Source organism: Molothrus aeneus, chromosome 4, assembly GCF_037042795.1.
Source record: "Molothrus aeneus isolate 106 chromosome 4, BPBGC_Maene_1.0, whole genome shotgun sequence".
Classification (NCBI taxonomy): domain Eukaryota; kingdom Metazoa; phylum Chordata; class Aves; order Passeriformes; family Icteridae; genus Molothrus; species Molothrus aeneus.
Window position 1 is genome coordinate 35,643,016 of NC_089649.1, and position 16,045 is coordinate 35,659,060.

Genomic DNA, 16,045 nt, shown 5'->3' on the forward strand with positions numbered 1-16,045 from the left:
CATTTTACCCTGTTTGCAAAAGTACTTACCACACCCACTTCCTTCAAAGCAGAAGTCATGGAGATGACAGGTACACCAGGCTTCACTGGAAGTTGTGGCTTAGGAAGAGCTGCTCCAGGCTCTTGTAGTCCATTCATAGGACTATGTTCTGTAGCTTCCACATGAAAAGGCACATTAGGATTCTTTACCCCTTTTGCAATCAGCTGTATAGATGCAATTAAAAAAAGTTAAATCAAAAATCTACTTCAGGACTTTACACATTAAACACAGTATTATCAATTAGGCTCATGTAATCCTTACAGAAGGATAATAATGCCACACATTCATACAAAGGACAACTGCCCACTGTATGCCAGTTTGCCAGCTTCATATCCTACTTTTTCTATTCACAATATTACTAGTTGGACTTGTTCCATAGCACACACAAGTAAAAGAAAATAAAATAAGTTTTGGTCATTAACAGACAATTAATCAAATAATTGGGATAATCCTAATGATTCTTAGGTAGGATGTTCAGAAGTCTCCCTGCAAGCATACCTAAGATTAGGCTTCTAATTAGGGAATTCTGACTGACACAGGATACTCTCTCCAATTTCAGAACTACTTGTCTTGAAAAATCACAGTATAGGATTTTATTTATACAAAGATATGGCCCTACATACTTTGACTGCATGTAACAGATTTATTTTCTTACATGTTCTTCCCAGGCTCTTTTCTCTCTTTCATATGCTTCCTTTCTCTTTCGCTCCAACTGTTCCTTCAGAACTGCTGCACGAGCATTTGCTTGGGCCTACAGTAAACAAGCAAAAAAAGATCAACTTAAAATCATCAGCAGCCTATTTCATGGAACATTTTAAGAAGGAATATTCTTGGAATCCTCATCTCCTTTTCTCTCAGTACTGTATAGACTATGAAAGGAGGACTCCACTGACAAAATCACCACACCATATGTATAATAACTGATCATCTATGTTGAAATAATGGCAGCTCCTCAAAATTTAATTGCAGTTCTTGATTTGCATGGTTCTATTTTTAGTATACATAGTAATCTTAAAGAGACTAATGTAAAATTAGAAACTCTACTTAAAATTATCTTTGAAGACAAATGCATTAATCAAAAAATATTAAATATTATGTTTAAATTTTACCAACTTACTCATACACAAAAAGCTTCACTTGCTGTTTCACTTCGAGTTTTAGGTTAGGCATAGGGTTAGCTTGTTTTTACACTGCACTTTGCCGATGGTGGGGGGAACTTCATAGAATAGATAAGAGCAATAGTTGCTATGTATAGTGTTGTGAACCAGTTATTGATTTAAAACCGCCACATGGAATAAAGTTCTAATCAAACACTGTATTTCTATGAAATGTGTTTGTTTTAAATGTAATTCATCACATGGTTTTATAACTCACATTCCAATCCACACACAACCCATGTCAGCCCATTTAAGGAGTTTTGCCTCCCTTTATTCTTAAACTAAAATAAAGGTGTTGTCTAAGGTACCTCTCCCTTACCCTTTCAGTGTCAAAATGTGATTTTAGTTATACCAAATTGCCATTAGGACTAAAGCTACCCTAGAGATAAATCTCAAAGAGTGGGATACAGAAAATCCTTGACTTGTAAGCATGGACTACACTATGTCTCAGCATGTTTTAAAATTACCAAGATAAAGCAGCTGAACACAGTTGTTTGCTCTATACTGTTAAACTCCCCCCATTCCCCTTGTACAAACTATTAATAGCAAGATGAAATACAAGAAAATTCATGAGATATAAAGCATATTTGACAACAGTAACTTCCATCTCCTCCCACTCCATGCTTACCTTCTGTGATTCTATCTTCTTGCGTTTCAGCTCTGCTTCCTCACTAGAGTCCTGTCCATCAGAACTGGCAGCTTCACTCTGCAAAGTGAAAGTCTTCATGGAATTATCATCAGTGCATGTATTTAAACACTGAGTGATATGAGTGCCTAGTCAGAATGTTTTAACTGACTATATGACTGACATGGGTCAGTTTCACTGACTCCTTGCTTAAATGCAATGTTTACTTGAACAGAGCTTCATCTCTGAGATCAGCGGGGGTTTTATTTGTTTGGTTTTTCAGGGAGGATTGGTTTTAAAAGATGTGAAGCTTTAATAAGTCAGGAAAAAAGTAATGTGCTTCTTATTGCAAAGGAAAGTAGCCTACAATGCTGGGCTCTTACCTACTACCCCTCATCACTGCTCCATGTTCTGCAGGTGAGGATACAAGAAAGGTTTGATGCTCTAGAATTCCAGGTTTTTTTCCCAATATATACTGTCTAAAATATATGTCTATATAAAACTGCCTAAAACAAAAGTCTTCCACCAGGGGTAAAGGAACACACCTCACACTCAACTTCCATAAGTATTGAAGATTGTTTTTAAACCAACCTTATCACCACGAAGTTTTGCTCTAATCTGTTGACGTTCATTAAAGTTTTGTAGCCGGATCTGTCTCAATCTTGCCAAATATTCCTAACACAAAGAAATGAAACAAATTTCAGCTCTATGGAAACTCTCTCCAGTAAGGTTAACTTAAAATATATCAGATACCACAAAGAAATAAAATGAGCGAACCACCCCACAACATTATTGTTATCACTTCAGCAGCATATACTATCTCCAGAAAAATTCTCATGTAATTAAAATATAGAAAATTGGAATGTATGTTTATCAGTATTAATTATAACTACATTTTACATTACTGAAAGCTAGGAAAGGTTGCATTTATCACAAGAGGATTAGGATATAGCTACACCTATGTGTATCAAATTCTAGAACCTCTCTGAGAAAGATTGAAGTAAGCAACTATTATTTTGATTATTTTAAAAACAAAAACAATTAAGCACACCCAAACTTTAGCACATTAACAGTAAATTATTTCCTAAAAATTAAGAACGTCCTTTAATTTTGTTACACAGATGGAACCATGCAGGGAAACTGGGCACAGTTAAGGTCAAAATAGTGCTATTTTTGTGATGAGCAAAGTGGCAAACATGCAGCAAGCATACCTCTTCCTCCTTGTTTCTGGATTTCCTTCCTCTTGCAGAAATGGACCTGCCTCCATAGGTATCTGCCAGGTTTTGCAGTGTACCCTGTTTACCATTTAATGGTATCAAATTTAAGGTGGCTGGGGCAGTAAAATTATCTGCTTTATCCAATAACGGTTCACTTATAAGAAACCAAATCCATCAAAGATCTGCAGATGTTCTATAGTTAACCAATAAACCTTTTTCACTTCCATGAAACATATGACAGCAGTAACTAAAAATTCTGAGCAGCCAAAGAGAGAGATAAGAGCTCTAAGAATATAGTTGCTGTCTCCCTTCAATTCTGATTTTCTCATAGAAACTTTAGGTTAGAAAACCTAAATTGTGATGGGTATGAGTTTTCTACATCTGGATTATATAAAAATGGTGGCACAGCGTTGGGATTTCTGCCATTGCTGAATTAAGCCTAAAATAGAACGTGGAATCTTTTTACGTTCTTAGATTAAGCTTTTTTAACAATGATGACTCAAAAATCTAAAACAGCGCTTAAATGCACTCATTACACCCAACAAGCTGTGCTAAATGTCTAATACACATGCAGTGTATAGACTTGGTTCATGTGATGTACTCTGTGACTTGTCAACAAAAGGATTTCAACCTTTAAGAAAGTTCTATATAGAACAGTACAAGAATCATTTGACTTCATGTTTTCTGCTTGGATTAAAATCAATAATACTTTAATTATTTTACTAATGACATAACACTTTTTTTTCTGAACAGGTTAAAAATTCCTTGATTTGTTAGTGCCACATACAATAAAGACAGCAAGCACACAAACATATGATAGACCTTCTGCCTCATAAAATGCCTGGGACTTTGGCCTTCTCAAGCTTGTGGGTAGAGAACCATCAGTAAGTAAATAGTCCAGTGAGGTTATTGACTGAATCCAAATATTCTGGTTAAATAATCTCTCAGATTGAGAAAAATTAATAGCTCAAGGAAATGGCACACTACTGCACTTCAGTGGTTTAGCAACCAGGGGATCAGAAAACAAATTAAGGAATTTTGTGGAAGAGTAGTTCCTATACATTCATAAAGGCCCCATGAATGCTGGTTTCAGCTTGAGCATTAAGCCATACCAAATGTAAAAGAATATTTTCCATATTCATCTTTTCAGAAAATATTTGGTTTTATTTTTAACTTTTTAATACATGTTCCTGAGCGTTACAAAAGCTTACTGGCACTATTGAAGGAATTTCCTTGTTCTTGGTTCTAGCATTGAAGTTATTTTAGGTATTTCCATCACTGATGGTGATTTATATCACTGCTCTTAAGAAAGAAACTGGAAGCAAGATTTTTGAGAACTGATTTTCTTTGTAGATTGTTTATTTTACTCATCTGCTACATTAAATTTTCAAAGACCAGGACTCATGTTTTGCAATGCCACACAGCTACAGTGAAGTAGCAAATTAGGTCAGCAGCTGTCTTAAAAAACAGATGTCTGTAAGTACCATCAACTCAACTACTGAGTCAAATTTAGACTGTCAGTTGAAAATTAAAATTGACAGCAATTATATTTTATAGAAGCTGGGTAAATTAGTGCCAGTCATCAGACAAAAGGCTGACTATTAGCTGATGATTTCTCCTTTCAGATCAACATAGTCCAAACAAGAGTCCCATCCCTATATGAGAACAACTGCCAGCTAGTCAAATTAATTTCCTGCACAAATAGAAGGAAGCTGTTGATAAATTCCACTTTCAATGACAAATCCAGTAAAGGACTTGGTACTCTGACTTCAAGTTATAAGTCTTAAACATCTGGAAGTTACTTTAACTGTTCAGTAACCTCCCTGTTTTATTATGGGAACCATCTAAGATTAAAACATTTAGGCTCATTGAACACGTAAGAGAAAACTGAAAAACAGTAACACGAATAGTTGGGTATCTTAAATTAACTGATCTCATAAATTCATATCAATGCGAACAAAATCAAGAACAAAATGGAAGCAGTACTGGTACTGCTAACAACTTTCCAAGAGGGAATGGTACTAAAAACAACTTGCCCAAGAAGAGGTAGTCACAAGAATTGCTCATTTTTTTTTTCAAAATTATTTACTGGTCTTGAAGGTTTTAAAAAACAGAACCATAGTTTTAGAGAGGAAGACTCATTTTACAACATATATACTAATCTAAGGATACTTTGCCATGAAAGCAGTGAATCAAAGCACCTAAAATTTGCTCACTCTAAGTGAAATAATCCCTGACATTAAGACCTGGCTTTAAATCATAATCTGATTATCAGGTATAACTCAGGAGATGCTGCTATAGATCTGCTGTTGGTCTCATCTCACTGCTACTCCAGCACAGTCAGTTCAATTTCAGCAGCTGACTAAGATATTCTCACTGAATTGCACATGAATAGTGTGGAGAAGCACTCAAAAAGTAAAACCCTCCTTGTTATCAAAATACATAGTCATTTCCAATATATATTTTAAACAAACTTCCTAAAGGAATAGTGAATTTAGAACCATAAGCATAAAGATCATTTTATGATACTATCTTGTACTTAATTTCTAAAGAGTAAAGGTTCTACAAGATTCAACATTGAAAGATATGGATGAATTTATAATACCTTTTCAATAAGCAGAATGTGTTTCCCTAGCATGTACCACTATGTCTGATCATTAGCTGTATCAGTTTAATCAAACTTCATTTTTGGTTCAAGCTACTGTATAATATGAAGTTTAATTTTAACCAAAACTCTAAAGTACAAACAGAAAAAGAATGTAAATGAATCTTCTAAAATTGACAATAGCAAGTTAGACACGTTCAAACAAAGATAATTTGTTAATAAGCTTGAAGTAATGAGAAATGTACTACATGATTATGTTACATTTCAATAAAATTAGCAAGAAAATGCAGAAAACTTATCTCCCATTCTCTCTGTTTTTTTCAACACTTAAGGAAAATATTTAGTCAGCATTTCACTTATGATGCTACTTCAAAGACTCACAAAGCATGCTGAAACAGTAATACACACAGGAAGACCAGATTTCATACCATGTGTCCCTGAGCTCGAGCTTTGTTTTCCATGGCTTCTCTCTTTCGTTGCCAGAATTCTTCAACTTGCTTTGCTCTATCTGCAGCTATCCATCCTTTTTGCCTGAGTAATTTCAACACAGCAAGATGAAAGTCTCTGAAATATGACACTGTAAACACCACCACCCCCACTGTCCTCCCCCCCGCACTTATTCTAACTAGAACACGCAGGGGAAAAAAGTAACTTTATATGAGTAAGACATCTTCAAAAAATGCCTTTCATCAGCCAAAATACAAGTCACACTTGCACAAAATGGAGGAAAACAGGTTTAGTAAAAGTGAGAAGAACTATTAAAAAAATTAATCCAAACCACTGTATTGTTGTCCTTCCAGATCCTTGTCATTGAAAGAAAAATGAATGTCAAAAACACAGTCTTGGTATGATTGTTTCTGGAAGTGTCTCATTACTGTTATGATTTGTGAAAAAGAAGATTCCTTCAAGATTTCCCTTCAGAGATGAGCAAGAACTCATCACACAAGCCAATCAGTAAGGTCAATACTGTGACAGCCTTTCAAGACTGTCCTATATTTGCAGTAAGAGTTTCTACCACATAGGGAATTACTACAGTGCTCAGTGTTCTCGCAATTCCTTTTAGAGAATCTTGGGGGATATTTTTTGTTTGTTTTCAAAGGGTCCATGAAGGAATTTTCCTACCCTAGAATTAGCCGTAACAAGATGATTGTTTTTTGACAAGTTTCACCCCAGGTCAGGGACCTGCTTGGGAAGACAAGAAGGCTACATTTAGTTTACCATAACTGAGCATCCTGCAACTCTATGAGTACATTTATAACATCATAGAGAAACCAGATTCTGACAAATTCGTCAGAAGTAGACCCAGAGAAGTTAAGTACTAAAATAAAACCAAAACACTGAGAAATGGTTTAAGATATTCTACAACTGGTAGAATGATAAGGCCTTTCCAAGGTTCCCTGAGCCTCCTTTAACTGGGGACAATTGGGGGTTTGGCAACAGTCAGGAAGAAACTGGAATATGCTGACAGCAATAACCCATTAGACTGAAGCACTTAAAGAAAGAATCCTTTTGCAATACAGGAAGCTCTAGTAATTCATAAATAATTAGCACACTAATTAAAATACTCCCATTTTATTATTTTGACCCTTCACACCCCAATCAAAAAGGAAATGAATTTTTTTCCAGATGCTATAATTCATTAAAAGGAAGCCAGAGATAAAACCACTTTGATACAATAAAACAAACACTGCTCTAAAAAGGCAAGACAATCCACACAGGTGTTACTGGTAAAGAAACAAACACTTGCCAATCCTTGTGTACACATACCTGATTCACCAAAAGATTTTTACTCTACCTTTTAACTACATATGAACTCAATTGGTGGATATGAAATCTGAGCAAAGCCCTGTCATGCAGCTGAAGTCTGCCACACATCATGAACCTTACAGTGTTGGAGGAGAGGTCTTTCCAAAAATACCCATACCAAGACAGTCCTATTTGTCTCAAACCAAATTCACAGGGAACAGCTTAGCTCAAAATTTTATAAAAATGGTTTTTCTTACTCCAAAGATGAGCAACTCATTTTCCTAAAACATTTCAACTAGATTTCTTCTGGGCTTCACTTCTGCCTGAGACAGTTTTTCAAGACTGTTGACACTGAATATATTTAGCTTTACAAAATTGGTAGTACAATGAAAGACTTCAACTTGAAGATTTCTCAGCTTCTTCAATATATGCCCTAAATTGACTATCTTTAACAAAGTTCTTGTAATTTAAATTCTTTCTTTGAGCAGAATATCATGATCATTTGCCTTCAGCAGGAAGAATTAAGTCCAGGATGGAAATACAGCTAGCCTGGCTATGATAATAAAATTGCTTCTAGGTAACCTACAAATTCTTAACACACTTAAGAGGCTAAGAAATAGCACCTCAATTTACAGCTAACAGTAATCCAGTTTATAAAGAGAAAAAACCCAAATCTCTACCTATTTTGAAACTTCTGGACAGTGTTTTCATTGAGTGCTTCCGAATTCATGTATTTGAGAAATGCTGAATTGGTTTCTCTTCCCAGTCTGAGTTATTTATAATCTGCAGTACTCTGCTATAGTTTCTCTCAATTTTAAAACATTTAAAACAGTTTATCCAGGTACAGACAAATATAATCTAATATTTTCAAATGTACGAGTCAAACTGCTTCCTAATCTAAGCAAGAGTTGGGGACTGTGTGCTTTGTGCAAAGCACTGAGAATAAACAGAGGAGGAAATACATTTAACTACTGCTGGCAAAAGAGGCCTTCCAGTATTGGGTTGTACCAGGTAGAATTTTAATTACCTCACAACAGTCCAACCTGCTACTATAGGGAACATAAAATATACCTCAGAGCTTTCAGAACTGTAATATCAATGTTAAGCACGATGTTATTCCTGCAAATTTTAAATTAGCAAAAAACCTATAATTGCAAATACATATTGTATTAGAACATAAAATTGAATTAATTTAGTTTACAAGAATAAATGGTTTCTTTGGCCACTTCCTTTTTCTCACATTAACTTCATTTATTTCTTCCTCCATGGAACACATGATTGGCTCTGCAGAAGTTTAAATAATAAAGGAGAAAATTTGTGCCTCTAGGAAAGTCAGTTAGTAATGTTCACAGTACTAAACTTCCAAGAAAATGGTATTTTCCCATTTCCTAGTCACAGCCGCAAACAGAGTTCCTTGGGCAATATTATGAGATCTAAAGGAGAGCAAATAATTTTTGAAGAAGCTATTTGAAAGAGTGAAAACATTAAAAAGAAAATCAGTACTTGCTTACAATCTTTTTATATATAAAAACACCCTATTTACAGTAATTAGACTCAGGTCTTCTAATTCACTATTTGAATACCAAATTAGAGGTTGCACACCATTACAACACCTGGCATTCACATCTCAGTGAAGAAAGCTCCTAGAAGTTTTCCACCAACAATTCTGGGATCATTCTAGATGCTTTGCAATACTACAGACACTTAGGTGCACAGAAGGCAGGAAGAATAAGATGATGGGAGGAAGAAGCATCTTGTCAGGTAACACAAAAAGTCAAACCATGAACAAAGCAAAGGAGGAGGCTTATGTTGTTATCTGCAACCACATGAAGCCAACAATTTTGTCTGAAATCTACTTTAGGTACAATTGCTTAGTAAACTATTTTTTCCATTATTGGAAAAGTCAAGATCTCCATTGGCTCTAAAAGAATTGTGGTCTGTGAGGGTCTAACACACAAACAGACAGCACAATACCAATGAATAGAAGTGATTCTGAGACATGCTCAACTACTAAATGAAACCAGACACAGAACAAGAATCTAACATGGAGGGACAGATTCACAGATTATCATAGTCCAACCTGTTTGCATTGGCTTGTTTAGACACCTCCTTCAATCTTTTCACTTTTTTCCTAACTGCACCAACATCGGGTAAATGGTGATGACCTGCAGATCCCTTAGGAACTCCTGGACGTGTTCCAGGTGGAATTCCTCTGTAGATAAATACGTACAGTAACTTTCATTACTTTCATCTAAAGCAGAACACATGTAGCTTCTAATGGAAGGTAGCCATACCTTTCAACAACTCCTCGGTCTTGTAGTTTAGCTCTCAACTTGGCTTCCCTCTCTTCAGCTATTCTGAAGACATTTTCCTTTTGCTGTTGCATCTGGTCAAAAATAGCATGATAGTGTTCATAGCGTCCTCTGGAAGACACAGGAAAAGGACCAACACCACCTCCACCGACATAATATGGTGCCTGGAAGCCAAAAGGGGTCGGGTGGAAATCACAAATACTGCTTTTAATAGGCTCTTCCAATTTTTAACTCTTCAGCAAAGTAATAATACTAACATATTCTGCAACAATTATAAATTGGTCCTAGTTTTATCCCTGGCATGCTCCTATTTTAACAAATTACAAGATAGATAATTTTTTTTTTTATTAGGAGTCCAGAATAAAACACCACTTTAGCTTCCTTTAAAAATAGTACAGTTATACATGAGTCACCTCTCACACGTTTTGGAAGTCACTGAAAATGACTCCATTGAAGTGTAAACAGAGATAGATAATATTACATGGCCAAAATCAAAGTTTTAGCAAAAAAAAGTGATACATTCCAACTGAAGTAGTAACAAGTGACTTATAGCCAAACACACATTTTTTTTCATGAAGCTGGAAAAAGTTGAGCACAGTTTTAAGTTTGCTGAATGGCACTATGTGCAGATTTATCTGAGAACCCCCATTGCCACCCAGCCTATCACTTAATTTCCATCACTAGACTTGAGATGCTTCTCTACTAAAGTTCAGACCAGGAGAACACCTACCACAAGGCACTGCTTTGTGCAAATTATATGTAATTGTCAAAGTAGTAGAATTCCTGCAGAAATTTCAAGTGAAAATAATGAAAAAAAAAAAATGTTTCAAGCAGCTGTGTACAGTAATAGCCAAGGATGGATGCAGAAAATGTGAAACTGGCAAAACAAGGTTAAGGTTGTCAGCACGTGCATAAAAATGTTTCCTTTATGCCTGGGGGAAGCAGTCAAATAGCCCATGGTAGTAAATCTATGGAATTTGTTTCACCAACAGTGTCAATCTACCTTCCAGAGTGGTCTGAAGTATTTAATATAAATTCAGAAGGTGAGTACAGATGTGACAGGTTTAAGACTGCCTGTTTAGAAGTTCTTGAAGACACTATATCTGACAATGGAATTTATCTCACATTCTGAGTTTCAGTTGTTCAGTAGCATCAATGGCTCCCCATAATCCAAATGAGAGTACTAAATCAAGGCTTTATCTAGGCATTCAAACAAATATGCAGGTAGACTGTTGGTCTGAATGAAAATAACTATACAAGACTATGATTTCTACAAATGAGGGATAAGTCTTAACTTTAGACACTATTCAAGGTTTCATGTATCATTACTAGAGTTCAGTTTCCAAAATCTAAAGAAATTCTAGAGAATGATCATCATTCTCCAGGCAAATGATATGAAGCAGGCACTCATCAACAGTCTAGAGAAAAGTTACAGCACCTGCTAGAATCACAAACCCAAAGCCAAACACATGCCACGTCTTTCTCTACTCTTCCTCAGAAACAGGTGCCAGCAATCAGACCAAAAATAAAAGAGTGCAGAATCATGCAGTGCATGACTGTTGTGCCTTTGTAAGAGGTTGTATGGCTTATGTTACTGGAAAGCTTGACCAATGCAATTCAACGGCACTGTCAGCGAGTTGCTGGATATACTCCTTGCATGCGAGAGAAAGGAAAAAGATAATTAAGTCAAGAATATTATAATAGTATAAACCTGAAATGATGGCAAACTAGCAGCCTGTAGTATGATTTGCACTCAACTATCCAATTTGAAGAAGACATCTCAATGATTTTTCCACCTACCAAGATGTTTTACACCAATGACACTTGGTGAAAACAAACACACTCACTGGCCTCAGTTTCCCTAGATAACCGAGAATACAGCTAACAATGCATCTGGAGCTACAACAGAACAGCTCATATGTTCACAGTAAAACTCTGAGTTAACAGGAACTCTGTGTTCAGGAACACACGCAGCTCTCGTCCAAATGTGAGGATGCATGCATACCATGTTGTACAGGAGCTTGTACTGGTGCCCGCCAGCTTGATCTTGAAGGAGAGGAGGACAACATAGGAAGCAAATTACATTTTTCCTTTTATTTTTCCATTAAATCAGCACTTTGTAGTTTTTAAAGTCTAGTGTGCTTAAGTTTGTGTTTATATTTAAGCTTTACTTATATGATGTGTGGCACACATCCAAAGATGTATCTATTTTGAAAGGAAATATTTAATAGGCAGCTACTGTCTATTAAATATGAAACCTGGTTGGTGTTTGTATATTCCTCATTTTTGTACAGAGAATAGTAATAAAACCTCTATCCATTCTGACTTTATTGCTCAAAGCTTGCTTACAAAAACCCTACTGAACATGTTTATGCCCAGTATTTTCACCACAACAAATCCCTGTGTTTCAATCCACTTTCTATTGTCAGATAGACTTACCATAGTACTACTTAAATTCCTGCACTGGCTCTGTCTGGTACCCAGACCCTTATAATAACTAAATTGATGAGACTACTTTCCAGGACAGTTATATTTCCACAAAACTATGACATGCCCAAATAGGGAAAAGGAAACAGTCATGGGAATCAGATTAAATTATGTTCAAAGTGAATGGCTAAACAGCACACTGCATTAAAAATAATTAGATTTACTCAGAAATTTTTACTCCCCTCCTGAACACCTTATTGATATATAGAAACACGTTGCTAAATTACAAGGAATGTTTAGAAACAAGTGTTTAATATTGGGAAAGAGGTCCATTACTATAATATGAAAACCTGGGAAAAAAAAAACTTAAGAACAAACTTGAATGTGAAAGAAGCTGCTCATGCATACACTCAGCACAGGAAAGTAGCAAAAGCAGGTGTAGAAATAAGAAAGTGGTGCATAAAAAACCATTACTAGCAGAAAGAGAAGAGATTCAGAAATTTAGAAACATTAAAAATGAAAATTGCATGTAATCTCCAAAAGGCCAGGGAGGAGCTGTTACAGTCTATCTCAAATTATCCACAGATTTATAATGGACAGTCTCAAGAGTTGACCTCCAAGAGCAAATCCTTCTGAAAAGAGAAGACCATTTCATACAATCAAAGGTGGGGGGAACACACTGCACCACATTTCTGCATCTGCTGCCAACCTTAACACCACTTCCACCTGAACCAAGCACATTCCTCCATCCTTGTTCCCTGGCTCTGTTTATTCGTTCCATCTGAAGGAGAAAACAATACAGGAAAACAAAATTCAAGGAACCACTAAGTAAAAATTGAACTTCACTCTTAACACATTTTAAACATATTTTACCCTTTCTTTTTCCAATCTTCTCATTTCATCTGCCTTCGGTAAACTGATCTGCAATGTGTAAGGATTAAACATGTTAAGGAACTGGGAAATGAAACTACTGCATGTTCTTACACAACACACCACACCACAAGGTATTTCATGAAAATTTCTATGGGGGAATAAAGAAAAATCTGAAGACTCTTGTCTACCTGCTCTCTCTGGCGTTTTTCTTTTTCAGGCAATTCTAACCTTTTCTTTTTTGAAGGTTCCTGAAAAATAAGCATATAATTTGGTATTTATTACTGAGCCATTACTCTGTCAAGTCTCTGTCAAGATGGGTTATTGATCCAATTGCTGTCCATGAAGATTAAAGAAAAAACGAAATCACTGCTATATAATGTTTGGCAAAAAAGATGACGAGGAAAGGTTTGAAAGTTGTATTTTGTCATTCTTTCTGTGGACTTGGCTTTTGCTCAGTTTGAAAACAGATGATTTCATGATACCCCAAACATTTTTGCTCCTTTTTTCTACTGGAATAATTTTCATCAGTGGGGTTGGAAATGCCTGCATAAAAGGTGAAACTTCAAATTAGACAGCATGATGCCAGAATGAGAGAAAAATTCCATCAGAAAACATATTCTTAAGTCACAACTGAGTGTGCACTAACTGGGGTTTAAAATACTTGATATTCAGGAGGTTTGAAGTGAAAAGCACTGCTAGGATATAGGGGTACTTGTTCATCCTGTACTAAAAGTTCTTCAAAACCTGAAGGCAATGATTTTTAAATCTGTTTTGTCTTAATGTTTCTTCTCTGGTAGTATCACTCTTCATTACAATGCTTTCTTAATAGAAACTCTTTGAGGGGGTCTAGATATTAAGATTCTCTTATTTGGAAGGTTATCCTGGTGGTTTTTTGCTTGATACTTCATTGGTTCCAACTCTAACCAAGGTTCTTGTTACCTATGACAACACAGTCACCACTGAATACCTGTTAAAGAGGCAGCTATAGTTAACAAAATGTGCTGTTTACTCTAATCTTAAAAAAGCCATCATTACTTTTAAAGCTTTTTTTTCTGACCATACTAGAACACACAGAGCTTCACAGCACTTTCTTTTGACAACATGCAATCCTGTCAAATGGATAATTTAAAATCAAATATTGCAGATGTTGGAAACCTTTAGAGACTTGTAATAACATAATATTAATGTAGTATTACTAATTAAAGGAGACAATTGTTACACGCTCCTCTGAAAAGCCAGCTAAGAGCTGCAAGCTCAGACTCAGAGAATAAAATTTATATTCTAAGTTGTAGCCACTGTTTCTATCCTGCATCTTATGGGGTATCATCACTAGGTACAGCTCACAAAAAGACTGTCCTAAAATAGCATTACTGATTCCTTCCAAGTGGGAAGAGGGTACTTCCTCAGTCTCTCCCCTGCCACATTAAGTCTCAGGGTAAGTTGGGTAAGTGTTGGCTGGTGAAACCCATGACAAAGACCCATAGATGGCTTTGCAACCAAGCCTTAAAACACATAAACCTTGTGATTTCATAAGGACACACAAGAAGTCTGCACTCTCCCTTTCTTGCTTTTTCAAACTGTGTTTCAAGACCCAACAAGGCTTGTGTGATCACTGAGCTTCTCTCTAAACCTCTCATAACTGTTGAACTTCACAGATAATTTGGATCTCCAGGATAATTTTCTATCCACCAACAACTTCCACAGATGGATAGAGGTCTTAGTGCTATGTTCCCTGGAGTGCCATGGGAGAAGGAAAAAAAACCAAAACAACCAAAATAAACCCCACAACAACAACCATGTTACTTATTCAGAGGAAAATCTCAACTAGTTCTCTTGCTGAAGCAGCAGCCTCTTGGTTCTAGTTGTCTGGCATGTGCATATAGCTCAAAACTAGCTGCAGCAAAAACAACTCTTGACTATGCAGTAATTAATGGAATAAAGAGAGAAAATAAAAGTTTTATGTAATCAGGAATACAAAGAAGACAACAGAAAGAAATATTAGTAGTACTCTATGACAGTATACAGAAAACTTTCTCATTAGTTCATGAAATTACATCTGGGAAACTTCTCTTTCAATTACACAGTTTCTCTGCCTAATAACACTTTGTAAAATGGCTAGAAAAAGTTTGCCTACTTTTAAAAAAATTTGAAATTATTTTGGAACAAAGAAAAAAGATGCAAAGGTTCCAGTGTCAATGATCTTGGTATACCTGACAGGCTTCCAATATTCTATGAGTGGTTAACACCAACAAAGCAAATGAAAACACACAAATGTAATTCAGCCTTGGAATTAAAACCCAAGCCTAATTAGGAGTTCACAAAAATTATATTAAAACCAACTAAACAAACAATCAATAATGAAGCAAGCCAAGCATTTAAACTACTAGTTCTACTTTCTCTGCAGGTGGATGAGGCATGTCCACATACCAAGACATTTTGAAAAGGAAGGCATAGTATTTAAATAAGGTATGAACAAACCAGCTCAATTTAACTAACTTAGCTTCTTACCTGTCTAATTTTAGTCAATGGCTTCTTCTCATTAGGCTTTTTAGGTGCACCACAAGACTTCCTGATAGTTAAAGGCACTCCATATTTTGCAGCAGGTTTGGTAATTTTCTGAGCTGGTACAACTGAAGTCAGTGTTGGTTCTTGAACTGGTCTTTGAGCTGAAAAGAAGAAAAACCCCACAATAAAAAAACCCTGGTTTTGAGCTACCCAGGCTGGCCAGTGTATGGTATTTCCCTTTCCCAAAGTCTTAGAAAGCAAAACTAGAGAAAAATGGGTGAACCATGTGTCAGGGACCAAAGTTGTGTCTGAGGCCCTGCAATATTTGGTCTGCTGTTGTGCACATCCACAAGACAATAAGGAAAACTTTAATGTGTAACTGGTGGGAACTTGACCCTTGAAAAAGAAACAATGCATTGGTCCATCAGTGGGAACTTAATCTGTGAGAGAGGAGCAATGCACAATGGAGCTGTTGTTAGCATGGAGGTGGGATCACGAGCCACTCTGGCCTCATCTCACGTGCTGTAGCTGGAAAAATT

At 36.0% G+C, this 16,045-nt stretch overlaps 1 protein-coding gene across 5 annotated transcripts in view; it reads right to left on the reverse strand.

Moving 5' to 3' along the window:
* The window catches only part of NEK1 (NIMA related kinase 1), a 43,982-nt gene that overhangs the window by 13,760 nt on the left and 14,177 nt on the right, over positions 1–16,045 (reverse strand). For 4 of the 5 annotated variants that reach the window (XM_066548266.1, XM_066548268.1, XM_066548267.1 and 1 more), the window contains 12 exons: positions 15,510–15,667; positions 13,190–13,249; positions 13,002–13,049; positions 12,838–12,909; positions 9,684–9,865; positions 9,470–9,601; positions 6,072–6,174; positions 3,033–3,116; positions 2,413–2,496; positions 1,825–1,917; positions 695–790; positions 30–203 (listed from right to left, as the gene is read on the reverse strand). In XM_066548266.1, the coding sequence (XP_066404363.1) occupies positions 30–203; positions 695–790; positions 1,825–1,917; positions 2,413–2,496; positions 3,033–3,116; positions 6,072–6,174; positions 9,470–9,601; positions 9,684–9,865; positions 12,838–12,909; positions 13,002–13,049; positions 13,190–13,249; positions 15,510–15,667 (1,286 nt within the window). The remainder of the gene's footprint in view (positions 1–29; positions 204–694; positions 791–1,824; positions 1,918–2,412; positions 2,497–3,032; positions 3,117–6,071; positions 6,175–9,469; positions 9,602–9,683; positions 9,866–12,837; positions 12,910–13,001; positions 13,050–13,189; positions 13,250–15,509; positions 15,668–16,045) is intronic. The other variant, XM_066548269.1, reaches the window with a different exon arrangement.